The following is a 24404-nucleotide window of genomic DNA, read 5'->3' on the forward strand; positions in this document are numbered from 1 at the left end:
ATGTTCACACCGTAGCTTGTTGATTCATTCTGAATCTTCAGAAGAACTACTGTCAACGGCAGTGATCTTTCTCTGACTTGCTCCTACCGATCTTAATTCCGTAGGCACTGTAGCCGTCGCCGTTAAAGACGGTCCTGCAGTCGAATCATGGTTCCAAAGCCGCCGGGGAACAGTAAGGCCATGCTTCAGCTCCCGCGTTGCTAATTCCTCGATTTCTTTGCTCAGCTTCATGAAAGGAGTTCTTATAGACGTCTGAGTAATTCCATAGTACGGTGGTGGCATCCACGATGGGTAGATCTTTTGGTGGGACGCGGAAGTCTGAAGTCTCAATGGATGGTGGCGCATGTACCTATCGCAGAGGAAGCATGCCTTTTTGCTCGTTCCCATAAACCGCATGCAGACGTTGCGAGTAGGGTTACGTTCATAGAATACAACAAGTTGCATTTCGGCATGGAGTGTGAGTTTCAAGGGACAAGCTTGACGCAGCCGCGCTTCAAGGTTCTCCGTATCCAAACGACTCCTCAACTGCTCCATCACTGGACGCGCATCTGCCCCCACAAGGTTACCAACGGTTAACAGTGGATTCTCGTCATAGGGGTATCTAAATCGAAGCTGCTTAGGAGCCATGGTCTCTTTGATGGAGATTTGCGCGAAGATTTCAGGCTCCTTGACGGCAAGCTTTACCATGGATTTAATGGCAGAATGGTAGCGAGCAACCTTGTGTAAATGATTCAGCCAAGATTTGTTCCCTGTGTCATCATTACTCAGTAGAGGTTGCAATTGTGCAGCATGATGCCACCTGGCTTGCGCCGCCCAATCAATAAACATAGCTGTAGTTGCATCACTCCAATTCCGAGGAGGAGCGGTGAAAGGATGATTTGCCACCCAACCTGAGAATTTGTCTGCCTTGGCCCGACCATTATGCAATCTAGAGCTGGCCTTTTGTAGAGAGTCTCGGATGCCTCGTTTCTCAATTTTTTCGGCGATCGACAATATTCGGTCTCTATCGAGCTTGACGACCAGCTGTAGCATCTCGGTCTCTGCATGCGCCGAGATCTTCTCTGTAACACTCGCCATATCAGTAAAATTCATTAGAGTGTTGAGAAACTAGGTACCCTTTCTAGCCACTTCCCGAAGTTCTTGGAGGACATTTTCAAGGCTTGTCAGAACATTCGGGCAGAAACCATGGTTTCGCGCCACACGTAGTATGTTCCCGGTTTGTTGATTTATTTCTAAACACACAGCTGCGGCTGTTTCTGCCCCCGAGTCCGAGGTGGCGCAGATAAGAGCAAATGAGTCGAGAAATTTTTGTTTGAGTTGCGACGCGCTCAAAAGACTGCTATCTGGGTTCTCGTCGAGTAATCTAGTCGGGTTTCCTCGAATGGGGTCAATCAGACGTAACAACGCAGAATGTAACACAAAGTGATTCAGACTACTACCACGAATATGAATGAGTTCCCCGTTCTTACCCATACTGAGGGAGTTTTGAAAGTCTCTGTTGCAAATTGATGGAGCCGTGCGGATGAAGAGTCTTGTCGTTAGAAAACGTTGTGCTGAATTCAAGTGAGGGGATCTGAGACTACACGAACTTTTTTATGTACTCCAGGTACGAGAAGACTTTTTTCTAACCCTAAAAGCCTCGTTATGTGCTGATGCCTAACCACTGATACCTGATAGGGCGGGCCGCATTGATGCAGTCCTGTTGTATGGGCTGATGTAGTATTGATAGAAATTTTAAGTTTCTTGCCTAAACAATCTCTACTAATCAACTACCTGTACTATATATAGTCCAAGGACTGAGTTTTATATAATGCATATATTATAAACATCAATTACCCCATTGAGAACTAGGTCAGGAAAGATACATGTACGTCTTGGGAAATGCAAATAGGGATTTCCTTTGTAACTCTTCTAAACATGACTCTGTAGAACTGGGTTTCCCTGATTACAGGTATCCCTATGAGCCTGGCCCGGGAGACTTAGTAGATATGTCAGACCATGCAAGCTTAACGCCGCGACCATGACGATCAAGAAACGCTCCATTTTCAGGAGAGTCTCGTGTATCCCGTCCGCCATATTGAACGCTTCCTCGGTCCAGGTCTGTGAGTGCGTTGATGGTTGCGTTATAGCTTGCTTGATCTATTTGCCCACCAACGTAACGCGCTTGGCCCTGCAGATTGACTCTCCTTGCTAACACCAAGTCCTTTACAGTTGAAACTGTAATACCATAACTATTATCAGTCATAGTTATGTCTTCAAATACATTGACACGTTCTTTGGCCAAGTCCTCACCAGCATCAGCAACCACGTTCATACATTGACGGATGCTTTCCCTCGTTTCTTGTAGCTGTGCCAATTGTATGATGTCGTCTTCGGATAGATTCGTTTTAACTTTCATAGCATCCATTCTTTCATCAATCTTGGTCCCATGGTTTTTAAGACGTGACTCCAACAGACTGATAGAGCTCTTGGCGGAACTCAAACCACTCCTGATATATTTATTTGCTGTAGGCTGGTGAGAGAACTGCTGACTTTCGTTCGTTGTGGATTCAAGTGATGCAATATGTTCAGACAACTCGATGCAGATCTGGAGGCCTTTTCGAGTACTTTCTTTCTCCTCAAAGAGAGCGAGCCAATCAGCGCTATCAGACTCGACAGTATCGGTATTAGGGGCGGTCAAGCTCTGTACTCGCTCATCCAGCCGCTGCATGTGTTTCTGGAGGTCGGAGGTTGTATCATCTATCATATCCTTGTATTCTTCGATGGCATTACGCGTAACAGCCGTAATCGTTCTATGAGATTTTTATCAGTCAAATCCAAATACCGACGGCAAGCAAGGAACCCCACATATTAGCGTTAGCCAATGCTATATTAATTGTGGATTTATACCCGGCAAGCATCTCTTTGAAGTCTATGATGTCCCCTTTCAGGTACTGCTGACCAATCCAGTCCCGTAGGCTTGGCCGAGTTCCATCAGAGTGTTTTGTACAACGAGCAATGAGATTATGATACTCTTCACAAGTCTTTCCACAACGTAGGAGAGGCAATTCAAGCGAGTCGAACTTAATTTCAGGGTAATTGGTAACCGTTTCCAGGAGAGATTGCAGAACTCCAGTTAGATCGCTCAGCTCAGTTTTGAGTGCGCGCGCGTTAGCGTCCTGGGTTTTAAAACTGCGAACCGTTTTGAAAAGAACTGTGCTCGATTTAAAAGCGAACGTTACCAAGGCTAAAACCCCAGAAGCAACACCGATCCCCTCTGCCATTGTCGAGATATCTTGCAAGTTGTAATTGATGAAAGAGGGGACTGGGAGTTGGTCTTGAGAACGAGAATAAATGATTGAAAGCCCGTTTAATGCCGCACGGTTGCCTAGATGACGATAAAAAATATCTCTGATATTACGACCCCGCGGTGACAGTCACGTGTCAACTGTGCTCTGCGACCGACCAACCACAGTGGTCAACAAACCGGAGAACCAAAATGTGCATAGCATGGCCCTGTAAATGCCTCCGGACGAATATCCGCATACATAACCGCAGGTTATTAGTACCTATCAAAATTCGAAGAAGCCAGCATGCTTGGACTTGAGACTTAGGTGAGAAAACCTATTATCGAAAAATTAGATTAGCCGTACCAAGAATTTCAAGACGTGGTTTATCTTGAGGTATCACCGTTGAAGGCAAACTTCGGATTTCCTAGCTATTTGATCTCGATTCCGACTTACGACTCTGTAGGGTTCCCGTGGTTATCTTGCGTATGCCCTACGCATTCTTTCTAGGTGAACCGAACAACGTAGTGAGCAAATGACTGCCACGCAGACCAGTCGTCTCCGCGGCCTCTGCCTCAATATGAGTTAGACTGATCAATTTGTTAGCCGCCTCGCTAAGAATTGAGGCCCCCGTTCTCTTGGATCAACGCTTGCACAAGTTCAACAAGTTCACAAACTATCGCTAATATTTAGGAGTTTTAGTGTTTCATTTTCGTAGAAAAGCTATTAAATTAAGAAAAAACAAAACAAAGAAGGTGCTTTTAGTAGTTTTATATTGTTGATACTTAAAAAAAAACAGTTGTTTTCCAGTTAACGTGTGTTTCTTTTGACATGTAGACCTGTTCTGACTTGGTAGACGCGATATATTTATGGAGAACAGGCCATCCTCGTCATCTATGTTCATATACACAGAACCATTGTGTTTCCAGGTAATGAAATAAATCACAGTATATATGGCCTCATTTCCACCAATTCACTCAACTCCTCCCGTCTTCCTGCCACAGATCTCCCCATCTCAGAATCAGCTATTCCAGATTTTTCCAGAGTCAAATACCCAAAGGTGTACAGACAGAACACTCGAAATTTGCAACCATGTGCTATGCACTCACAATTAGCCTGTCTTGCGAGGACTGCGGTAAAGTTATCGACACCCGCAAAGATTACGGTTTGTGTCAAATAGGCCGACGCGCCAACTTCTGGGGCATGTGTGGCGATGCCAAAGTGGAGCATCAAGCTCATCCTGGTGTTTGTGTTGAGTGTTTCACTAAGAAGAGAGAGCGTAGAAAGGAGAAGAAATTGAAAGAGGCAGAGGAGGAGATGAATGAGGAGTAAGGGAGCTATGGGCTGTAGTGGGATCTTGAGGTTCGGATGTTGTTGAGTGGATATTTGAGGGTAGAAGGAGATAACAGAGCCTCAGACGTTGGTAAGATTTGTTGCAGGCAGCAGATTAAGTAGATAACGGTAGGGAAATAAAAGTCCAGGTTGACTTGAAGATGCAAGTATGCTTCTTATACTGACATGTGTAACCTAATATGTACTCTCGAACTTCTATCCAAAACACCCGTCCTTGAATTGTTTTAGTACTGGTGTCCTGCTGGGCGCCCTCATGTCGTGCAATGCTTTGCCTTTTACGCCTCCTTAGTTCTATCCTTGTCAAGTCCAGCATTTCTCTCCTCATCGGGCAATGTCTTGGGCTCTGAAGGGGCCTTCTTCTGCAAAGCAACCCAGACAGCCGAACCAATAATGAGAGCGCTGCCAATGAAGCTGGCGGGTGGAGGAATAGTTCCCCAGATGACACGGTCAATGATGACAGCATAGACCAGTTGGACGTACTATTGAAATGTCAGACCCTGTAACATCGACATCTTAATGAAGGAATACTTACGATCAGGTTTGTTGCTCTGCCGGCCTTTTCTCGCTGCAGACCTTCGGTAAGGAGAACCTGGAACAAAAAGCCTGAAACACCGATTGAGAGAAGAACAGCCCACTCAGCAAGACTTTTAGGAATCTCAAACTGCAGATCAGGATGGATCGTAATGATAAGGAACGAGCTAACAGTTGCCAACACAGCAAAGTAGTTAACGCTCACAAGAGAATGAGCTCTCTTTCCAATGACACGAATAGTCGAGTATGCGGTAGCAGCAGCGATGGAGCCAAAGATAGAACAGCAAATCGCAATAGTGCGTTCTTGAGGAGTCGCCTTGACTGCTGAGATCATACCTTTAGCGGCAGTGGTTGCTGCAGAGGCATATCCTGTAAGGAAGGAGTCTTTGTTAGGAAAGAGAAATGAGGGTCGAGCCACGAACAGAACGCCTGTGAAGGCGATGAGACCTGCCAACGCTTCATTGACAGTGAAGGGTTCCCGAAGAGCAACCCAGGCAATGAACGCTGTCAGAGTCGGAACAAGGAAGGTAATGACCGTCGCGTCAGATACATCGAGATATGAAAGAGAGTCTACCCAGTGTCAGCATTTTTCCCCCAAGAAAGGCTTACACTTGACTTACAGTAGAGGCCGAACAGTCCAACAGATCCAGCCATGCCTCGCAAGAACAACAACCCTCTAACTTCACGTGGTCCCAGAGGAAAGTCGGGAACTTTCTCGCGCCACATGTAGAAAGAGCCAATCAAGGTTGTAGCAAGCATGCGGACAAAGATGATCTGCAGGGCGTGAAATTTTGTTTCGAATCCAGTTGCTAGTAGCCTTGTAGTCATTGACATCTGCCTTTGTTAGTATTCGTATATAGATGAGTGAGAGAGTTCTTACAATGGAGGCGAACAATTGTGCTAGCAGGACGTAGAACAATCCAACATTCCGAGAATACACATCTTGCAACTTCTCCCAGAACGAAGGAAACTCGGAATCGCCCATATCAACAGAAACAAAAGAGCTTGTACTTGGACTAGGTGAAACAGCGCCACTGGCAGTCTCAGGAGCCAATAGAGTAGAATTCTCCAATTCGCCCTTCTCATTGGCCTCCGTCCTGTTCATTCCGTGCGACATCTTTACAACTGACCCTGAAGAAGAATTCTACGACCTGCGTAATTGGAATAATAAAAGCCTCGAAATTCAGCACACCTTGTGTAACGAATGGAATAAGCAGCTCAGCTGCGGTAGAAAGAACGTGACTGAACGAACGTGGATGTTTTTTTCTTTCCTCCGAGGAGCCGGAACTGTTTTAGTTAAGTACTAAGCTTAAAACAGCCTAAGATTGACTGATGGGGCCCGTAAAAGGAGTTTAGTGAGTTACTCCACCAATTGCGATACAGCGTTTCGGAGGTGATGGTCCTGACAATCTCGGACTAAGGTTGTTCCTTCACTGGGTCCAACTGTTTCTGGCCGATTGTCACTGATTTCGTGGCGAGTTACTGAACAACAGAGCTGGCAAAGCCCGTACCCTATACTAACAAGATCTGTATTGCTAACATATCAGAACGCGGCAACACAGAATACCCAATTAATGAATACCTATTAATATCAGTCTCAGTAATTCTTAAAATCAACTCAGCGAGTTAATGTTTATATTCAGTGATCGCAAAGCTTGGAAACACATGAACATCACAACATGGTGGTCCAGGTGATTCGACACATCGTAGAACCTCGTACTGAACTGACAGAGCAAGAGACAAAAAGCAATCGATCAATCACTCGTACCAGCACCTCACCGAAAAATAAAGCTCTACTTCGGAAATTATCTTTGCTGAAATAGTAAGTTTAACCTCAGCCACATTGTTTATGCTTAATAGAAAATTTCCATGCACCGGACTTGCCAGTCCGCAGGCGACCCTAACCCCTGTCAAACCCCTGCCAAGTCCACTAATTAATTACATCTAGCCCCAGTAGCGTCCAGACTATCGATAACGCTTTTCTAAAAATTACTGTTAAATTGACTTCTAGACCGTCTCTGAATCAATAGTCTTCAGTCCGGCGGACAAAGTAATGGAGATCAACACGGGTCAGGCGCAACGGAAAGGAGAGGCTTGATTAGACTGCAGCTCTAATAAAATAATGACATTTCCTACTATTTCCATTTGTCTCGTTCACTCACGTTTGTTTATTCTCAGTGGACTTCGCAGAGATGTCGCGACATCTTGTTCGTTCGTTCTTGCTGGCTTCGGCCTTGAGTCCTTTCGTTAATGCAGGACCGTGTCGGCCTCATCGGGTTTCTTCTTCGAGTCGCAGTGAAAGCTTGACTGAGACTGTCTCTTCGTCTCTTGTTTCTTCCTCTTCCGTTGTCCTGATCGGTACTGAGACAGTCTCGCAGTCTGATGCTGTTTCTCAAGATGCTGCCACTGGAACTGGAACATCGATCGTCCCTACCGATACGACTCTGACTTTCAGCGACATGTACTCGGTTTCTACTGGAACCAGTGGTGATGTTGGCATTTCGACCGATTTGTACCCCAATCTCCCATCCGACAGTACCTTTACCATCAGCACTACAACATATGGAGCTGGTACCTTGTCAACAGTGGTGTCAATGAGCTCTGCGAGAGATATCCTTTCTACGGTCGGAACTGAAACGACCACCTCTCATGCCGGTGACACCACTACGCTCACTGCAAGCGAGACTGTGCCGTCTTCTGCTATCTCGACCGATACGACTGCGACGTCTGGCGAGACAGCCATCGCTTCTACGACCGAAACCGAATCTACATTGCCAGTTTCCACGGATACTACTTCCACTGGCAGCGAGACTCAATCCTCCCATGATGCCGTGGCCGATACCACTGCGATCTCCAGTGGAACAGACATCTCTTCAACGACCGGGGCCGAAACGACGTCTTCTGCTGCTCAAGACACGACATTGACAACCAGTGGAGCCGACTCGTCACTTGCCTCGACCGATACAACTGTTACCTCCAGCGAGACTGGCACCACTGCTACAACTGGAACCGATGCTTCTTCGACAACCATTTCAGTGACGTCAGCTGATACCACGGAGACATCCAAGGCGACCGACACTACGACAACATCTGGTGATCTTAGTACCACTAGAGCCGATACCTCCGCATTGACCAGTGATATCCTTTCAACAGATACCACCCTCACCTCCAGTGAGACCACTGCGACATCGGGTCAGACTGATACCACTGCCACTGCCGAAACCAGTGCCTCTTCAGAAACTACTCAGGCTACTTCGACCGATACGACCTTGACATCCAAGGAGACCGACACTACAACAACGACGTCTGGTGATGTGACCACTGGAACTGATTCCTTAACCTCCACTACCGAGAGTGCTTCCACAGATACCACTACGACCTCCGGTGAGACCACGACAACAACTTCAGGAGATTCCACCACTGGCACCGAAGCTTCCTCTACTATTGAGGCTACTGCGTCAGACACAAGTGTGACTACCAAGGAGACAGACACCACGACGACAACCTCAAGTGGCCTCACTACTACTGCGACCGATTCTTCCACCTCCACTACTGAGTTCACTTCGACTGATACCGCGACTACCTCTACTGAGGCGGACACTTCCACTACTACAACCTCGGGTGACCTCACAACCACTACCGCGACCGATTCTTTCACCTCCACTACTGAGTTCACTTCGACCGATACCACGACTACCTCCACTGAGACGGACATTTCCACTACTACAACCTCGGGTGATTCCGTCACCTCCACCACGGAGACTGCCTCAACGGACACGACCATGACCACCACTGGGACTGACACCTCTGGCACTACAACCTCGGGCGAGCCTACAAGTACTGTGACTGATACCTTCACATCCGCCACTGAGACTGCTTCTACAGATACCACCACGACAGAGACTAGTATGACCTCCAGTGTGACGACGACGGCAACTTCCGCCGACCTCACCACGACTGGGACCACTACGTTCTCATCCACCACCGAGCCCAGCGAGCCCGAGGTCACGCCCAAGCCTGAGCCCGAGCCCAAGTGTGTCAACAACGTCCTACAACCCTCGCCCAAGGATTCTGTCTGCGGTAAAACGGGTATTCCTACGGGTCAAGGCCTGGAAGAAATTGGATCCGCTACAGCGACCTCGCTACAGGGCTGTCGAGACGCCTGCAACAAGAAAGCTGGCTGCGACTCATTCCAACTCGAAGAGGGCTTCAACTGTTACCTTTTCAAGGGTAAGGTTGGTGGCACAGATGCCAGGACAACATCCGAGGTGTGGTATGACATGTCCTGTTTCTGTGGTCTTGAGTCACAGCCTACGAATCCGGATGATGAAGAGGAGGTCTGTGTTGATGAGGTACACAAGACCCAGGTCTGCGGTTTGGAAGGACGGCCTATGTACGAATGCATTGAAGAAATAACCGAGAACCCCCGCGAACCCGCCATCACCAAATCTCTAGAGGCTTGTCGAGACCACTGCAAGAGCGTTGGCTGTGATTCAATTGCCTTCAAGAAGGATGATACCTGCATTGCTTTCAAGGGCCGAGTCGGAGGCGTGGAGGGCAACCCCTTCCCCGGAATCAAGCTGTACGACATGTCCTGCTTTGATGAGCCGCCCAAGACTGAGGAGCCCCCGAAAGAGGTCTGCATCGGCAAACCCTTGAACCCTCCGCCTGCGAATACTGTTTGCGGCAAGACCGGTGATGTAAACAACAACCTTCTGAGTAACAAACGCATCAAGACGGACATGACTCTGGCGGAATGCTACCAAGCCTGCAAGGCTGCGAGCGACTGCGATATTTTCAACTTCAACAATCAGAGATGCGAACTTTACAAAACCAAGGCCTCGTTCTCAACTACATCCGTGGTTTCCTCCGGAAGTACGATCCAGTGGTGGCAGCCGAGCTGCTTCTGCGACGACACCAAGGCTCCTTAACTGGTCTGCATCAACAGCACGCTTGCCCCAGCTCCCCAAGGTCTTGTCTGTGGCAAGACTGGTATCCCGATTGGTAATAGTAACGCGGATAAGGTGGGACAAGGAACGGCTAATACACCGCTTGCATGCTATCAGCTGTGCAAGAATACTGCGAAATGCCAGACGATGTACTTTCACAAGGACACTGGGGATTGTCAGTTGTACTCAGGAGCTGTTAAGGATACGAATCCCGCGACGACGAGTTTTGTATGGTATGACAAGGGCTACTTCTGCGACTCGAACTATGTCATTGGAGATTGAGCAGATGGTAATATCGGACTCAGATATGATGAGGAGACATCACCAGTGGGGGGCAAAATGATGTTGGTGTTCAATTCTTGTTATCATAGTTATTCTTGTGTTTAGTAAATACTCACAATTACAATACACTTATAGGGAAGGAATCTCGAATATGTATGTATATGACGCTCAATCTCGTTCGCGTCTATGATCCCAGTTCTATCAGAAAGTACCCCCAGGAAATCAGTATTGTGCGAGTTATAATCTTCCTTCAACGGCAAAGATGTTTGAGTACTAAATCAGAAGCTGGGGAAGTCATTATGCCGATCTCAGTCAGTGATCAGCGTTCGGCAGGGAAAGACGGGGCTCATTACCAGACACACGGCTCACAGAAATTGAGTTTGCAGGGGGGTCGATGGTTTCGTTTGGCAGTAAAAACACTGGAGGTTCGGCAATGCTAATGCCGAGGTTGAGAGCGGACCTTTTGAGCTTGAAATCAGGCGATACATATGTGCCGCAAAGGGATTTACCGTTTGTTAAATCAGTTACAAGGAATAGAGATTTATCTCAATATAAACGTCATATCCAAAATATCATCCTAAAGGTAAGATTTCCACGATGAATTATCCTTGTCAAACACTATAACTCCAATGCTCACATAGGACCGTTTCTTATACCTTACCTTACCTTAATGTTAGGTTTTAGCTAATCATAAAAGGCATTGCTCTTATTGAGTCTTCTTCCTCTTCTTTCTACCAACATAAACACATCACAAAACAACTTAAGTCATCCTAGATACCTCGGTCAGCTGGAACCCAGAGGCATGCAAGGGGACAAACTTAACATACACAACACTAAAACATCATATTTCTAAGCTTACAAGACTGGATGAATTGCTGATCTTTCAGCCATCCGCACCAATCAATCTGAGAACTACCGATCTCTCAGCCTTCCGCGCCAATCAATCTCAGAACTACCGATCTCCCAGCCATCCGCGCCAATCAATCTCAATGCGGGGAAATGAAACCCTGGGTCACGTTGCATACAGCTACAGGGGTGCCTACATCTTGGCTCAGCAACCTGGTTGTACTAATCTGAAAACGCACTGCTCGGGTCCGCCTCCGTGGTTCAAACAGGCAATATTTCATCTCGGACTTGGGAACTCTAAATCGATTTCCAGAAACGAAATGCAGAGTCGTACTATGATGGTGATAATTCCTCCACCAATGTTATGTCGGCGCATATAATGCTTACTGCAGAATAGGAACAATTTCACTACAGAATTAGTGATAGAACTCAGCCTGATAGGATAAAACAAATAATATTACCACTGTTAAGATCGGAATATATATATCGACTGCTTTACGCGTATCAACTGCTTTACGAGTATCGACTTTCAGTTTATTCTCCACCAACTAGCCCTTCTCTTCATCATTAACCGCGAGAATGAAGTTTTTGAACAACGATCTACTTGCTTCCAGCACCCTCCTTCTTGCCACTCTTGGAGGTGCCTCAGCTCAATGTTCCCTCCCTACTAGCTACCGTTGGACATCAAGTGGCCCTCTTGCTCAACCTGCAAATGGCTGGAACAGTCTCAAGGACTTTACCGTTGCTCCTTACAACGGTCAGCAGCTAGTCTATGCTACTGCTTATGGCCAAGGTGGTTGGAAGTCTATGGGCTTTAGCCCTGTTTCGGATCTTAACAACCTTGGGTCTGCTTCACAGACTCTTCAGTCCGGTACAGCTGTGGCGCCAACTCTATTCTATTTCAGACCTAAGGGTATCTGGATCTTGGCCCATCAATGGGGCCCTACCAAGTTCTCATACAGGACTTCGAATAACCCTACCAACGTCAATGGTTGGTCTCAGCCGCAACCTCTGTTTACTGGAGAAATTGCCAATGCACCATTCGGTCCAATCGATCAAACCGTTATTGGCGATAGCAGAAACATGTACCTGTTCTTCTGCGGCGACAATGGCAGAATTTATCGCGCGTCCATGCCTATCGGCAACTTCCCTGGAAACTTTGGATCGAATTCCCAGATTATCCTACAAGACACTGAAGACAACCTCTTCGAGGCGGTTCAGGTTTACACCGTTCAAGGACAGAACAAATACCTCATGATTGTTGAGGCCAAGGGTAGAAATGGTCGGTTCTTCCGATCTTTTACTGCGAACAGCCTTGATGGTCAGTGGACTGTCAATGCTGGCACCGAAAGCAACCCCTTTGCCGGCAAGGCAAACTCAGGCGCCACCTGGACCAACGATATCAGCCACGGCGAGCTGATTCGCACTGCCAACGATGAGACATTCCCCATTGACCCTTGTAACTTGAAGCTTCTGTATCAGGGACGCAACCCCAGTATCAATGTCGACTACAACCTCTTGCCATACCGCCCCGGTCTCCTGACACTCCGACGATAGATCGCTGGCCTGTCTTGTTTATAAAATGTCTGTCCTTACCTCTGCAACAGGTAGTTGATAGTAGTTTACTCATTGAATAGTCAATTGAAACTTGTTACTTGATGATAACTTTGGTTTTTGTGATGTAGAAAACTCATCTATCTCCCCAGATCACCGGCTTCGGATGTACTCCATCACTAATACTCCCCCGACTCATGCTTGAAAGTAGATCTCATAACATCAGTCAAAGCCCTATTAGTAACACCAACAACTTTCCCATCCTCAACCTCAAAAGTAAACTCATCACTATCATCCCAGAACCCAACACTCTCCCAACTCGTGCAGCCATCATCAAACAGACCTTCACCGCCTTCAACCGCAGCACGAGGTTCGATAGGTGGGATCTGAGGAATAGCGCGATAGGAGATGAGTTGCTTCGATCCCTCGACTGACTTGGCCCCAATGGGGTAAAGACGAACGAGCATCTCGTCGCCAAAGAATTCGCCCAAGCCAGGGAGAGTCAGATTACCACGCCATTCGGTACCGTTGATGAAGAATGAGTCTAGACCAAGGCCAGGTCGTCCCTCCTCAACACTGATAGTCAAGTTCGTTCCCTCCCTCTTGTCATCAACGTAAACCCCGGGATAAGTCCTCTTCGCATTCTCCCACCCAGCCCACTCGGCAGCAGTGACGAAAGCAGTACCAACAGCGTTCCTAAGCGGGATTCTCGCACCAATTGCTCCCTCGCCAGCAGTGAGAATACTGTATCCAATGCCGTGATCTGGTGAGAGGGCGATCACAGCTGCATAGCCAGCATTGCCTCCGAGCTTGGTATACAGATCAGATACACGAGTATGGTTGGAGCTGGGAGAGACGGGAAGAGTGAGACGGTAGATCTCCCACGGGGCGCCGACCTGGGTTGTCAGAGAGGCTGTGTTGCCGAGGGGCTTCATCCAACGGCGGGTGTCGGTCGGAGAGAGGAGTTCGGAGTTGAGGATAGAAAGACCGAGCTTTCGGAGGTCGGCCCCATTGGAGTAGACGCCGCCAGTACTATAGAGACTATTAGGTTATGATGTCAATGGAAGGGAATGATGACTTACCCTGCAAGGACCTGTCTATCCTGACCCCAAGAGGATACTGATGGGTCTCCAGGGATGGCCAAAACATTACGGTCATCACCCTGAGGTTCCACTGAGCCAGAGACATCGAGATCTAGAGGCTCAGACAGAATACTCTGAATGGCGTCGTTGTATGGCATTCCGGTCAGACGGTGAAGGATACCACCGAGCATAGCGTAGCCGCCGTCTGAGTAAGCTGGGGTTTCGAATGGCAGAACAACAGGACGCTTTCGCTCCTTCATCGCGACAAGGAAGTCTGTACAAATGTTAAAATTTAGTACTTGTAAGAGACATTGACTTACCTTCGAATCCACATCCTGGAGCAGTATCGTCCGTACAGAGAGAACTAATCTCAAGAGCTGCAAATAATTAGCGGTGCACAAAAGATTCATAAGGACTGTACTAACGAACACCTCCTGAACCACCCTGCTGTGACAAAAGCGCGCCAACAGTTACATCCTCCCAAATAACCCTCTCAAGTGGCTCACTCTTATTATTCCCCGCCAACTCGGGCAAAATCTCCGTCACCGGCTTATCCCAGACATCAAAGCCCTCCTGAACAAGGAGAGCATAAGCGGTGAAAAGCTTACTCACACTACCAACTCGGAAAGCAGTACCATCGTCCAACTTGCCAGTAGAGAGCGTATCATTGAGCGCTTCGGCGGCGTGATAGTATGAGTACAGACTTTCGTTCGTCGCTGTGGAAAAGACATTGATTGCAAAGGATGTGTGTGTTTCATTGAGGATGTTGTTCTCGAAGAACGATTCGATTATGGAGGGGAACGCTGCGGTTGCGTTTTTGATGGCTTCGAAAGTAGAGAGGTTGAAGCCGGAGGGTGTTACGGGGCCGAGAATGGGGCATTCTTTGGTTGGGATTGCGAGCCCATTCTGGACTAGCATGGAAAGTAGTGCTAAGGAGGTAGTCTTCATGATGATGGTAATTGATGAAGATAATTCTTTAATACAGAAAGTCAATTTATCGCATCCTCAAGCATCTCTTATATACAGATTTTCCATTACTCTATTTTAAGCCTTTGACGTCGTTCCCGTAACTCAAAAACTCCCATAGCTAAATGTCCTTTTCTGGCGTGTTGCAGCGCTATGGCAAAGACCAATCTTGGCTAAGCCCTGCCAACGATCGACGCTAGAATGTCCCCATTTAGTGTAAACGCGCCGCTGGGATCCACTTGCTTAATGCTTACTTTTTGTCGACGAGTTATCGTGATGGCTTCAATGGAGACCCGCAGATGTTAATTAGACAAGTGCTTACCATGGTTTCAATGAAAATGGTAAGATAGCGCGATGATAACGCGAAGAGAGAAAATGGCCGCTGGGACGGGCGCGCGGCAATGGCGTTGTACGAATAGTCAGCCTGGATACGGGAGGCATAGACGTCATTTCGAGTACAGCGATCCAATTGACCATTCTTAGATTCAGCAAAAGCAAGAAATAGAGTCGTTTCGACAAGGATATTCTGTGCATATAGACGTAATTAGAACGGCTGCGGTAAGCACAGTAGAGAAGTAAATGCTCAATCATTCCATCATTAACCCAGGTACCCGACAACAACCCTTCAGCTTCCAACCTATTAAAGAGCGACCCAAACAACAGACCCCATAGCAAATCCAATAGTCAAAGGCATCCAAACCTCGTGGGCAAAGCCAGCACTATCATTATCCCCACCCGCTGCCGCAGAAGGTCCAGCTGAACCACCCCCAGCTTGACTTCCCCCAGCTTGACCACCGCCCTGCGCCGACAGCACATCACTAGCAGTAGGCTCAGCCGGAGAAAATGACAAAACACACTCCCCATCCAAAGCAAGCGTATCTCCAACATCATTTGTAACTTCCATCTCAGGACAAGAAAATGTCGCATCGTCTCCTGCTACCGTCACAGTTCGTGTACCGGTCTCCGTGTATACCTCCGTCTTCCAAACTGTGTCTGTGTAAGTGGTCGAAGCTGTACAGCCAGCTTGTCGAGCTAATAGACCTCTGTTGACTGCCACTGCTGCAGTGGGTGCTTCGATATCGCGACGGGCACGACCGCCTGTACTTGTCTCTTCGGGAGCTTCATAGTGAAGAACACACCCAGTATCAAGCTCCAGCGTAGCCCCGACATCATTAGTAGCCGTCATAGGAACACAGCTAAACTCGGGTGCATTCCCAGTATCGGGCTCGATGTCATCTGTAACCCTAATAGTCTTCATAGCAGTCGTAGTGAACGCATACGTCGAGGTGATAGTCCTTGTAGGTACCGGACAAGCCTTGCAATACCCATCTGATCCACAGTATCCACTCGACCGACAGCACTCATTCTCGCAACACGTCGTTCCTTTCTCACAACCTCCGTTCTTACAACACTTCTCAGTCGCAGGATTTGCACAACCTCGAGTAGCGCAACACTCATCGCCCTTATCGCAAGCCCAAACAGTGCCCGGTCCCGTACAACATGTCGCTCTCTTGGGATCATAGCACTTACTATTCCCGCATCGCTTCTGGCCCGCAGGACAACATCCACCGCCTGGCTGACAATCATACCCTTTAGGGCAATGTATACCTGAACTTCCGCAGCAGACGGATGTTTCAGGGTCGTAACATGCCGAAGAACCGCACTTGGATTCACCAGCACCACAACAACCGCCTTCGACGCAGGTCTTGCCTTTGGAACAGGCTATGCCGCTGGAGCAGCAGATTTGGGAGGATGGGTCGTAGCATTTGCTTGAGCCGCATTGTTGGGTGTTGCCGCGGCAGCATCCGCCTGATACGCAGGTGTCGCCTCCGGGACAGCATCGTATACCGTTGGAACAGGGGTCTACTACTGTCAGCAATTTCTCGCGTGTAGGGCGGGCAGCTTGGTCTTACAGTATCCAGGATCAACGCATTGACGCTGTCTAGCATGTAAACCGAAGGATTGCATCTGATTGCTGTCTTCAATCCATTCTGTAAAGTTGGATACGGTGTCGGGGAGAAGAATGTCATTCATAGCTGCGTCGGATAAAGAGATCATCTCAGAGCCTGTTTTCAGCTCTAGCATATCTGAGCCGAATGCAACAGTAAGCTGTACCCAGAGGGCCAGCGGCATAATGTGTCGTCGCAACATCGTGAAAGTTTGCAATTAATGGCCGTCTAGAACAGGAACAAGAGCATTATGGTTCAAGCCAGAAACCCACAAGAGGAACAGGGCTGGGCACGGCATGTCACCACTCATTTATATCTCGCCGTCGACTCAACCCCTCTTTCGCGAATGCAGCCTTGTGGCATGTTATCCCCTGATTTCACGCCCGCCAAGGAAACCAACATGCAGATCGAAAAGTGTTTAATCGCTGTTGGCTCTGCCCTGTTAGGCTTTAACCCGAAATATGAAAGAATCAAGGCGGAGGTGGCACTCTAAATTACAGGAATGGCTAGGCTTGCATTAGCTCTGTTTGTAGCTTATTGTGGCGTCCACCTTAATTGTTATGGTGGTGGTTAACACTCTACTTTTGGGCTCTTTGGACGGCTGGTAATTTCCGATTAAAAGCCTGAGAGCCCATCTTTGAAGACCCAGATGATGTATGACTTGTCTGAATAATTTATTGAGCCTTTGATGAGTTCTTTCGGTGAAGCTGAAAGATCAACCGACGATCCGAAATGTTGGTGTCTCAGCCGCACCCTAACAGGTAAAGTCGATCAGCAAGGGTCCAAGGCTGATTGCCTGACCCTTGCATGTCATTACGCCCGATTACAGTTGTCGGTCCAGCGGTCTCAGTACTACGTAGTGCAATGCGTCGTCAAAACATTCGATCAGCAGTCCCGTGTCCCTTAATTTCCACCTGATCTTGTCGATCTACAATCACAGACGAAAATCTGGTGGCAAAGCTCAATTGATCGTCGTCTTTAATATTGAGCTTATTTTTGACCGTCGGTGCTGCAGCCTTCCCGACACGATTTACCGTATGAGAGTAGCCCTTGCTTGTGGGGAATAAATACAGCGGAATTGGTTGTACCGACAGTGGCGGATCGGCCACCAACCCGATTCTTGGGTAGACGCCAATTCGACCCAAGCTAGGCAGTCCATCAGGCAGGACACCAACGTCTGGATGATCAAGATAGGCTTCCACTGCTGGCTTCCTTTCGTCTTCGGCGGCGACCATGGTGATGTTGGGTTGCTCCCAGCCATCATCAGAACTTACCATTAAGCTTCTCCATTGGACGGTGTGATGGGGATTCGGGGTGAAATACATTCTGTGGCCAGTGTTACCATTTCAGGCACTACTATCCTATATATCGTCGAGGTTTAAAGGACGGGATCAAGAACCATTCCATTACAATCTTTAGAATATGTACATAAACAGCCTTGCTAAACACCTCCATTTGCAAGTCTCTCAACCTCTTTGTGCAATCTATTTAGCTCAACGCTGTCCCCATCTCTATAAGCATTCTTGAAGACACTGACCCACCCCATAGAATCATCAGCAAGATCCAAAAACCGTGCCCAAGACCTTGTGATGGCGCCCAGGGTTCGCTACTCATGAGTTAAGTGCACGACGTTCTGGAATCCCTTGAGTAAAGCGTTGCGCACTAGCTCTATGCTGTCATTGAGCTCCGACAATGAAAAGCCGAAGGTTTCGGCTAGGTTATGTTGAACAACCTGTGACTTTTGACGACAATCTTGGTGCAACCAAGAAATTAGATCGTTAATGTTCTTCAACACTTCCTCATCACTGGGACCCGTGACACCTTCCTCGCCGTGTCCTGCTGTGTGCAGGGTCAGTGAATTGCTTTCTTTCCAGACCCCCGAATCATTACCAGTCCTATGGTGGTCCTGTACCTCCTCCTGTTCCTGGTCTGGTTTAACTAGGTCACCCTTATCGTGATTCGTCGTATCATACCCATTATCGTCACTCTCAAATTTGTCATCGCTGTCTCCACACCCATCCCAGAGGAAATCGTCTGGTTCGTCTCTGCGACCTTCAAGCCGGTTGAAGGCGGTGGCGCTCGTGTCACCTCCCCGTAACTCTTCCTCGTGACGGTGCTGAAGAATTGGTAAAATTAACCAGAACAGAAGAGCTTGACGTTTCTTCGAAATCGAAGCCGAGTACTCAGGCGTAGAAGCTTCAAGGTAGTTCTTTCGCCAAATGTCAATAGCATCGTCCTTCGGGTGCGATAGGTCCCGTCTCAATAGCTGTCGAATAGCTCGCATACATTGACCGTCGATTGCAGCGCATAGAGCATTCGCATAGGTACCAGTGGTTACACTCTGGTCAAAATTAACTCCCATCGAAAGCAGCAAGTTCACTCGATCTATATGACCATAACGGCAAGCAGCAATCAGAGGTGTCAGGCATGTTCCAGTTCCTGCGACAGAGTTCATGTGGATCTGATTATGCTTTTGTAAGAACTGGAATGGGTTAGCCATGACGGGCTAAGTTTCTGTAAAGTATCCTACTCCGCAAGGATTTGTGGCTATGATCACCGCGAATGTTGAAAATCTTATGCTCGAGACAGTTCCGGACCGAGGCAACGCGATGACATGGAAGTCTCGTCACGATACTATATAAGGCCTCTTCCATACGAGTGGAGAGTTAGGATACACTAGTATATTCGAGCGACTGCCACGACCGGAGCGGGCTATAACTATCAAGAGACTGGACACAAGACGTTTTGTCCATGTATAAGTACACTCAACTCTCCCCTATTTACTAATGTAGGCCTAATCGCTGAATGACTTTTGCTTCCTGGCTACGACTCATTTGTTTAGACTGATGACCTCGAAAATAGCATCGATGAAAGCCTGTGGCTTTTCCTGAGGGAGGTTATGGCCTGCATCTACCACCTGGTGATGAACCCGAGGACCGGTGAAGTATTGGCTGCTAGATGAGCCATTGGTGGGAGGAAAGTTGCCGTCCGCCAATCCATCGAGAGTGACAGTAGGAACAGTGATGGAAGGCTGTGACAGCAAAGTCTTCTCGAATGCTGCATAATCCGGGTCTCCTGGAGCATATAGTAGTCTGTGTCGATAAACATGCGTGACGATTGACACATAGTCGGGATTGACAAATGTTTCTGCGGCGCGGTCCAGATCGGCTTCTGTGTAGTTCCACTTGGGAGAATTCTTGTTCCAAACAATACGTGCAATATCCTTAGGATGTTGTGCCAGGGCTGATTCGCCTCGCGGCGTGAGGAAATAATAGAAGTACCAGAAACCCGCCTCAATAGGAGCAGCAAGAGGAATCCAAGCCTTGGAAAGATCCTGAATCAAGTAACTGTTCACAGAAACGAGGCCATCGCACCGGTCAGGCCATAACGCAGCAGCGACGCAAGCACCGCGACCGCCCCAATCATAGCCAGCAAAGATAGCGGATGGAATTTCAAGAGCATCAAGAAGCTCGATGATGTCGTATCCAAGTGCAGCTTGTTCACCTGACCGAAAGGTATCGGCCTTGAGAAACGTCGTAGGGCCGTTCCCACGAAGATAAGGGACAATGACCCTATAGCCCTGCTTGACTAGGGCTGGAGCTACATCGGTATAGCTGTGGATATCGTAAGGCCAGCCATGGAACAGCAGAATAACCTTCCCGTCTGCCGGCCCGTCCTCATAGTACGCGACTTGAAGACGCGTTGTGTTAATATAACGTAGAGGTTCGAGACGAGGCTCAGGGAGAGAAGGCGATTGACGTGGGGTAGTTTTATGTGATAGAAGATTCGCATCAAGAGACATGGTCAGGTCAGACCTGTCAGTATGAGCCGAGAGAGGTTTGCATGTGGCTTTAAGGACAAAGAGAGCCAGTGCAATTAGATGTGAAGATAGCATGTTGGACAGACGATGGAGGCTGGATGACTCTGCTTGAGTTTACGACAAGGAGGAAGCATTGATAAACGTATAGCGGCTATATATAAGAAGTCTCTACATCCCAAAAAGACAACTCACAGGCTCTGCAGATCGTCATCTTGAGGGTGGCCTCGCAATGGAATTAATTAGCCGCAACGTTAATCGAAACTCGAATCCAAGTTTCGTAGGATGGAATTTAGCTACTAACTCCGGGATTAAATGCTGACCAACGCGGCTGAGTGACAGAAAGTGTAAAAAGCTGCATATATTGGGTTATCATCCGTTATTAATCGCGCTGTTTTGATGCTGCCATATACGAGCAAGTGGCTTTGATTGGTGCGACGATGCGATCGAGGCTGTGCTGACACCTTTGGGGCTATGGCAAAGAAAGATGGGCTAACAAAAAAGATTCCACATCGTTAAATGACTGAAAGTCAGCTCAATTCAACTCATTCAACGGATGAATTTGATAAGCAGGGCGCGGATATGCCACCCGCTCATTACACATGTCTTACACCGTTGAAGCAGTTCATCACTTGCCAGCACAAGCCATATTATGTCGACAGGGTTGAGCTCGTTTAGATTATAAAAGCTTGGGTTGCCCTTTAGTAAAATTTTGCCAACCAATTTGCCCATCGCCACTCTCAGTATCATCATCATGTCTACCAATCTTTCCCTGGTAGCTCTTGTCTTTTCCGCTCTTTGGGCTATTCCCGTGCAAGCGGCTCCCAGCTCTCGACAAGAGTGCGGGGGCTTTACAGCACTACATATCCCAGGAGCTACCATCAAGTCTATCACTAGCCGAGCCTATCATGATAGATCAGTCACTGCTGCCCCCCCAAACCTCCTTCAAGATGTCCATAATCTCAATATTTGCGAAGTCAATGTTACTCTGACCCATCAAGGCGAAAATGATCTCGTTCATATTCAGACTTGGCTACCTCTCGATGGATGGAACTCGAGGTTTCTCGCTGTTGGTGGCGGGGCCTGGGCTGCTGGATTAGGCACCCCGGATCTGGCACTTCCAGCTGCCCAGGGCTATGCTGCCTCATCAACTGACGCAGGACTTACTGGAACTCCCTTGGACCCATCGCCATGGGCATTGAAGCCTGACGGAACTGTCAATACCGGCTTGCTAGCCAACTTCGCGGGCCGCTCAGTCCATGATATGGCTGTTGTCGGCAAGGCTGTGGCCCGATCCTTCTACCACAAATCCGTCAAGCACGCGTACTTTAATGGTTGCTCTACTGGCGGAAGACAAGGCCTGGCTGCAGCCCAGCGCTACCCAGACGATTTCGACGGCATTCTGTCCGGCGCCCCCGCGATATACTGGACTGAATATACTATTGCCCAGCTATGGTCACCGGTTGTTATGAAGGAAAGTGGCTACTACCTCTCGGCGTGTGAGAGAGAAGCGTTCGTGAATGCTTCAATCAAGGCTTGTGATCAAGATGATGGCGTCAAGGATGGGGTTATCACAGAGCCCCTCAAGTGCCATTTTGACCCATTCAAGCTTGTTGGTCAGAAAGTGCAATGCGACGAGGGCCTTGTCGCTATTTCGCGAGAGGCCGCCACCGTCGTGAGTCGTATATGGTCAGGCCCAGTCACTGCTGAGGGCAAAAGACTCTGGTATGGAATGTTGAGAGGTGCATCTCTTAACTCGTTGGCAAACACACAAGATGTCAATGGAACCTTGACCGCTGCGCCTTTCTTTGTTGCCGATGGCTGGGCTCGGTACTTTGTCAAAGCGAACCCGGCCTTTGATACCACGCACCTAGATTCTAAGACTTTTGAGTCTTTGTTCCTTGAGTCTCGTGACAAGTTCACCCATATCATGGACTCTGCTGATCCTGACCTGCGTCACTTCGAACAATCTGGAGGAAAGCTATTGATATGGCACGGACTGGAAGATGATTTGATCTACCCTCAAGATAGTATCCACTACGTCAACGACGTCAAATCTCACCTCGCTATCCACGGGAAGTATTCTCCAGTCGACGAATTTCTAAGGCTATTCCTAGTCCCAGGCGTGGATCACTGTGGGTACAACAACCATCATGGAGCTGCTCTTGTCGACCCTTTCAGCGCTCTAGTGAATTGGGTAGAGAATGGGATGGCTCCAAAACAGCTTCCTGCTCAAACACCTCCTACTGCACAGAAGCAGTTTACTCGCAAGGTTTGCCACTATCCTTTTGTAGCTCGGTTTGATGGTAAGGGAGATCCTTCTCAGGCGGGTAGCTATCATTGTGTTGCTAAGTAGCGCTGTTCTTATCTGTACCGATGGCAATTGTGTGGGTGCTGGAGTCATGATGCTGTTTTGACGGGGTAAAGACTTGTTCTTTGCTATCTTTTACGCTATCGTCTCATCAATTTACAGACGCAACCCATATTTGTATATTTATTATCCATACACATGAACTAATAGATTGCCTAATCTTATTTGCAGAGGAACTCGGTAGATTCTTCGTCGTCAAGTATCGAGTGCTCTTAGAAGAAGCATACTATCTATAACCCTACACAATGCAATGAAGCGTTAGTTCTCACCTATATTTGAAACCTTGAAGCAAATCTGGGCGGCGGCTAGGTTAATCGTCTGGCGTGAACTAGTATTTATAGAAGACTGGAGCGGTTGAGCGCCCGGGGGACGATCAGCTCAGCACCAGTCCACTTAGTAGCTTACGTTCTAGAGCAGATATGAAAAGGTCTATTGGAATGGGTTTTAGGAATGGTAGGAAAAGATATAGAACCATGGTTACCATGGACAAATCTCGATGCGGATAGCGCTTTGAATACGCTCTGTAGCGGTACCGTTCTGTTTAGGTCCAAGGCATTGAGCTGCAAAGGCAGGGCCCGTAAAGAGGGCCAACAAGGGCAGACTTGTAAGCTGCATGCTGAAGATAAGACGAACGGATGTTTTTATTGACAAGATGCAGGTTGGTTAGCTGAATACTTCCGTATGCTTCCAGTTCTTATACAACATAGACTACAAACGATGCATGGATGTTGGAATAGCGAAGTCTTTTGAAAGTCACGCCTCTCAACGCGTACAGGTTAAATCAACACAACGACAAATATCACAGCTATGAACCTAATGCCAATGAAGGTTCAAGTCCAGAGGCTACACACAGTCATGCGTGAGTATGGATGTTGGAAAGGTTTAGCCGTAACATCGACCTGAGCAGCGATGCCTAGAAGTACCAGAAATGTAGCTTACCTGCGTCAATCATGCGGACTAACAGAGGGCCAACCAATCAAACATTAGGGCTCGTATTCTAAAGACCGCTTATTCCACTATCAAACAAATCCGCCATTTAGCGCATGAAAATAAGTCGGTCACAACTAGGCAACAGCAAAACTGTCATATCCTTGCTCTTGTTATTTGATATGCTGGCTAGCCCGTGTCGAAGGTTCAGCTGACAGGCACTCTGACGATATCGGAATTGTTATTAGCCCTGAAAGGCCAACCCAATGCGCAATCTGACTGCAATAGTGGAGATCAAGTTGTTGAGGGTCCGTCTTAAAAATGTGATGGGCCACACATGACCCCGAGGCTCAATCTCACGCTGAAGATGGTATAACACTGTCGGCGGCTGTCTTCAGGTAATTTCAGAAATCAGAATTTACGTAGCTCTGCCATACTAGTCAGGGTTTGCTCTACAACCAACCTGTCCAGACCTGTCACTCAGGCCTAAAATCCGACAGGCCGAAAAATA

The 24404-nt window shown here is 47.9% G+C and overlaps 11 protein-coding genes across 11 annotated transcripts; 3 read left to right on the top strand and 8 right to left on the bottom strand.

The window, feature by feature from the left end:
• Nucleotides 1–24: 24 nt before the first annotated feature.
• B0J16DRAFT_363180 (uncharacterized protein) lies at nt 25–1538 on the bottom strand (the record flags this gene model as incomplete). The annotated part of the gene is made up of 2 exons (XM_046129849.1): nt 1116–1538; nt 25–1061 (listed from the first exon to the last, which is right to left on the bottom strand). Exons 1-2 carry the CDS (start codon nt 1471–1473, stop codon nt 25–27), a joined length of 1395 nt encoding a protein of 464 aa, XP_045983808.1. The 5' UTR covers nt 1474–1538.
• Nucleotides 1539–1706: 168 nt separating this feature from the next.
• On the bottom strand, nt 1707–3350 carry B0J16DRAFT_288139 (uncharacterized protein). Its single transcript, XM_046124156.1, has 2 exons — nt 2848–3350; nt 1707–2792 (listed from the first exon to the last, which is right to left on the bottom strand). Exons 1-2 carry the CDS (start codon nt 3261–3263, stop codon nt 1958–1960), a joined length of 1251 nt encoding a protein of 416 aa, XP_045983809.1. The 5' UTR covers nt 3264–3350; the 3' UTR covers nt 1707–1957.
• Nucleotides 3351–4690: 1340 nt separating this feature from the next.
• On the bottom strand, nt 4691–6405 carry B0J16DRAFT_288143 (uncharacterized protein). Its single transcript, XM_046124157.1, has 4 exons — nt 6031–6405; nt 5771–5984; nt 5152–5720; nt 4691–5098 (listed from the first exon to the last, which is right to left on the bottom strand). Exons 1-4 carry the CDS (start codon nt 6265–6267, stop codon nt 4895–4897), a joined length of 1224 nt encoding a protein of 407 aa, XP_045983810.1. The 5' UTR covers nt 6268–6405; the 3' UTR covers nt 4691–4894.
• Nucleotides 6406–8668: 2263 nt separating this feature from the next.
• On the top strand, nt 8669–10512 carry B0J16DRAFT_343325 (uncharacterized protein). Its single transcript, XM_046128016.1, has one exon. It carries the CDS (start codon nt 8933–8935, stop codon nt 10079–10081), a length of 1149 nt encoding a protein of 382 aa, XP_045983811.1. The 5' UTR covers nt 8669–8932; the 3' UTR covers nt 10082–10512.
• A 1294-nt stretch (nt 10513–11806) lies between these two features.
• On the top strand, nt 11807–12784 carry B0J16DRAFT_400157 (glycosyl hydrolase family 62-domain-containing protein; the record flags this gene model as incomplete). The annotated part of the gene is made up of 1 exon (XM_046132493.1): nt 11807–12784. The coding sequence occupies one exon, from the start codon at nt 11807–11809 to the stop codon at nt 12782–12784; it is 978 nt and encodes a 325-aa protein (XP_045983812.1).
• A 143-nt stretch (nt 12785–12927) lies between these two features.
• Nucleotides 12928–14811, bottom strand: B0J16DRAFT_372859 (beta-lactamase/transpeptidase-like protein; the record flags this gene model as incomplete). The annotated part of the gene is made up of 5 exons (XM_046130495.1): nt 12928–13813; nt 13864–14137; nt 14184–14240; nt 14289–14436; nt 14476–14811. The coding sequence occupies 5 exons, from the start codon at nt 14809–14811 to the stop codon at nt 12961–12963; spliced, it is 1668 nt and encodes a 555-aa protein (XP_045983813.1). The 3' UTR covers nt 12928–12960.
• A 658-nt stretch (nt 14812–15469) lies between these two features.
• On the bottom strand, nt 15470–16980 carry B0J16DRAFT_356217 (uncharacterized protein; the record flags this gene model as incomplete). Its single annotated transcript, XM_046129459.1, has 3 exons — nt 15470–16065; nt 16155–16551; nt 16759–16980. 3 exons carry the CDS (start codon nt 16978–16980, stop codon nt 15470–15472), a joined length of 1215 nt encoding a protein of 404 aa, XP_045983814.1.
• A 739-nt stretch (nt 16981–17719) lies between these two features.
• B0J16DRAFT_343329 (uncharacterized protein) lies at nt 17720–18304 on the bottom strand. The gene has a single exon (XM_046128017.1). It carries the CDS (start codon nt 18040–18042, stop codon nt 17809–17811), a length of 234 nt encoding a protein of 77 aa, XP_045983815.1. The 5' UTR covers nt 18043–18304; the 3' UTR covers nt 17720–17808.
• An 80-nt stretch (nt 18305–18384) lies between these two features.
• Nucleotides 18385–19278, bottom strand: B0J16DRAFT_372861 (uncharacterized protein; the record flags this gene model as incomplete). Its single annotated transcript, XM_046130496.1, has 1 exon — nt 18385–19278. The coding sequence occupies one exon, from the start codon at nt 19276–19278 to the stop codon at nt 18385–18387; it is 894 nt and encodes a 297-aa protein (XP_045983816.1).
• A 189-nt stretch (nt 19279–19467) lies between these two features.
• Nucleotides 19468–20963, bottom strand: B0J16DRAFT_343331 (Alpha/Beta hydrolase protein). Its single transcript, XM_046128018.1, has one exon. It carries the CDS (start codon nt 20671–20673, stop codon nt 19609–19611), a length of 1065 nt encoding a protein of 354 aa, XP_045983817.1. The 5' UTR covers nt 20674–20963; the 3' UTR covers nt 19468–19608.
• Nucleotides 20964–21240: 277 nt separating this feature from the next.
• Nucleotides 21241–23121, top strand: B0J16DRAFT_343332 (Tannase/feruloyl esterase). Its single transcript, XM_046128019.1, has one exon. It carries the CDS (start codon nt 21350–21352, stop codon nt 22949–22951), a length of 1602 nt encoding a protein of 533 aa, XP_045983818.1. The 5' UTR covers nt 21241–21349; the 3' UTR covers nt 22952–23121.
• The last annotated feature ends 1283 nt before the right edge of the window (nt 23122–24404 follow it).

Source organism: Fusarium flagelliforme (assembly GCF_020744385.1).
Source record: "Fusarium flagelliforme strain FIESC 12 MPI-CAGE-AA-0113 chromosome Unknown B0J16scaffold_4, whole genome shotgun sequence".
NCBI classification, from domain to species: domain Eukaryota; kingdom Fungi; phylum Ascomycota; class Sordariomycetes; order Hypocreales; family Nectriaceae; genus Fusarium; species Fusarium flagelliforme.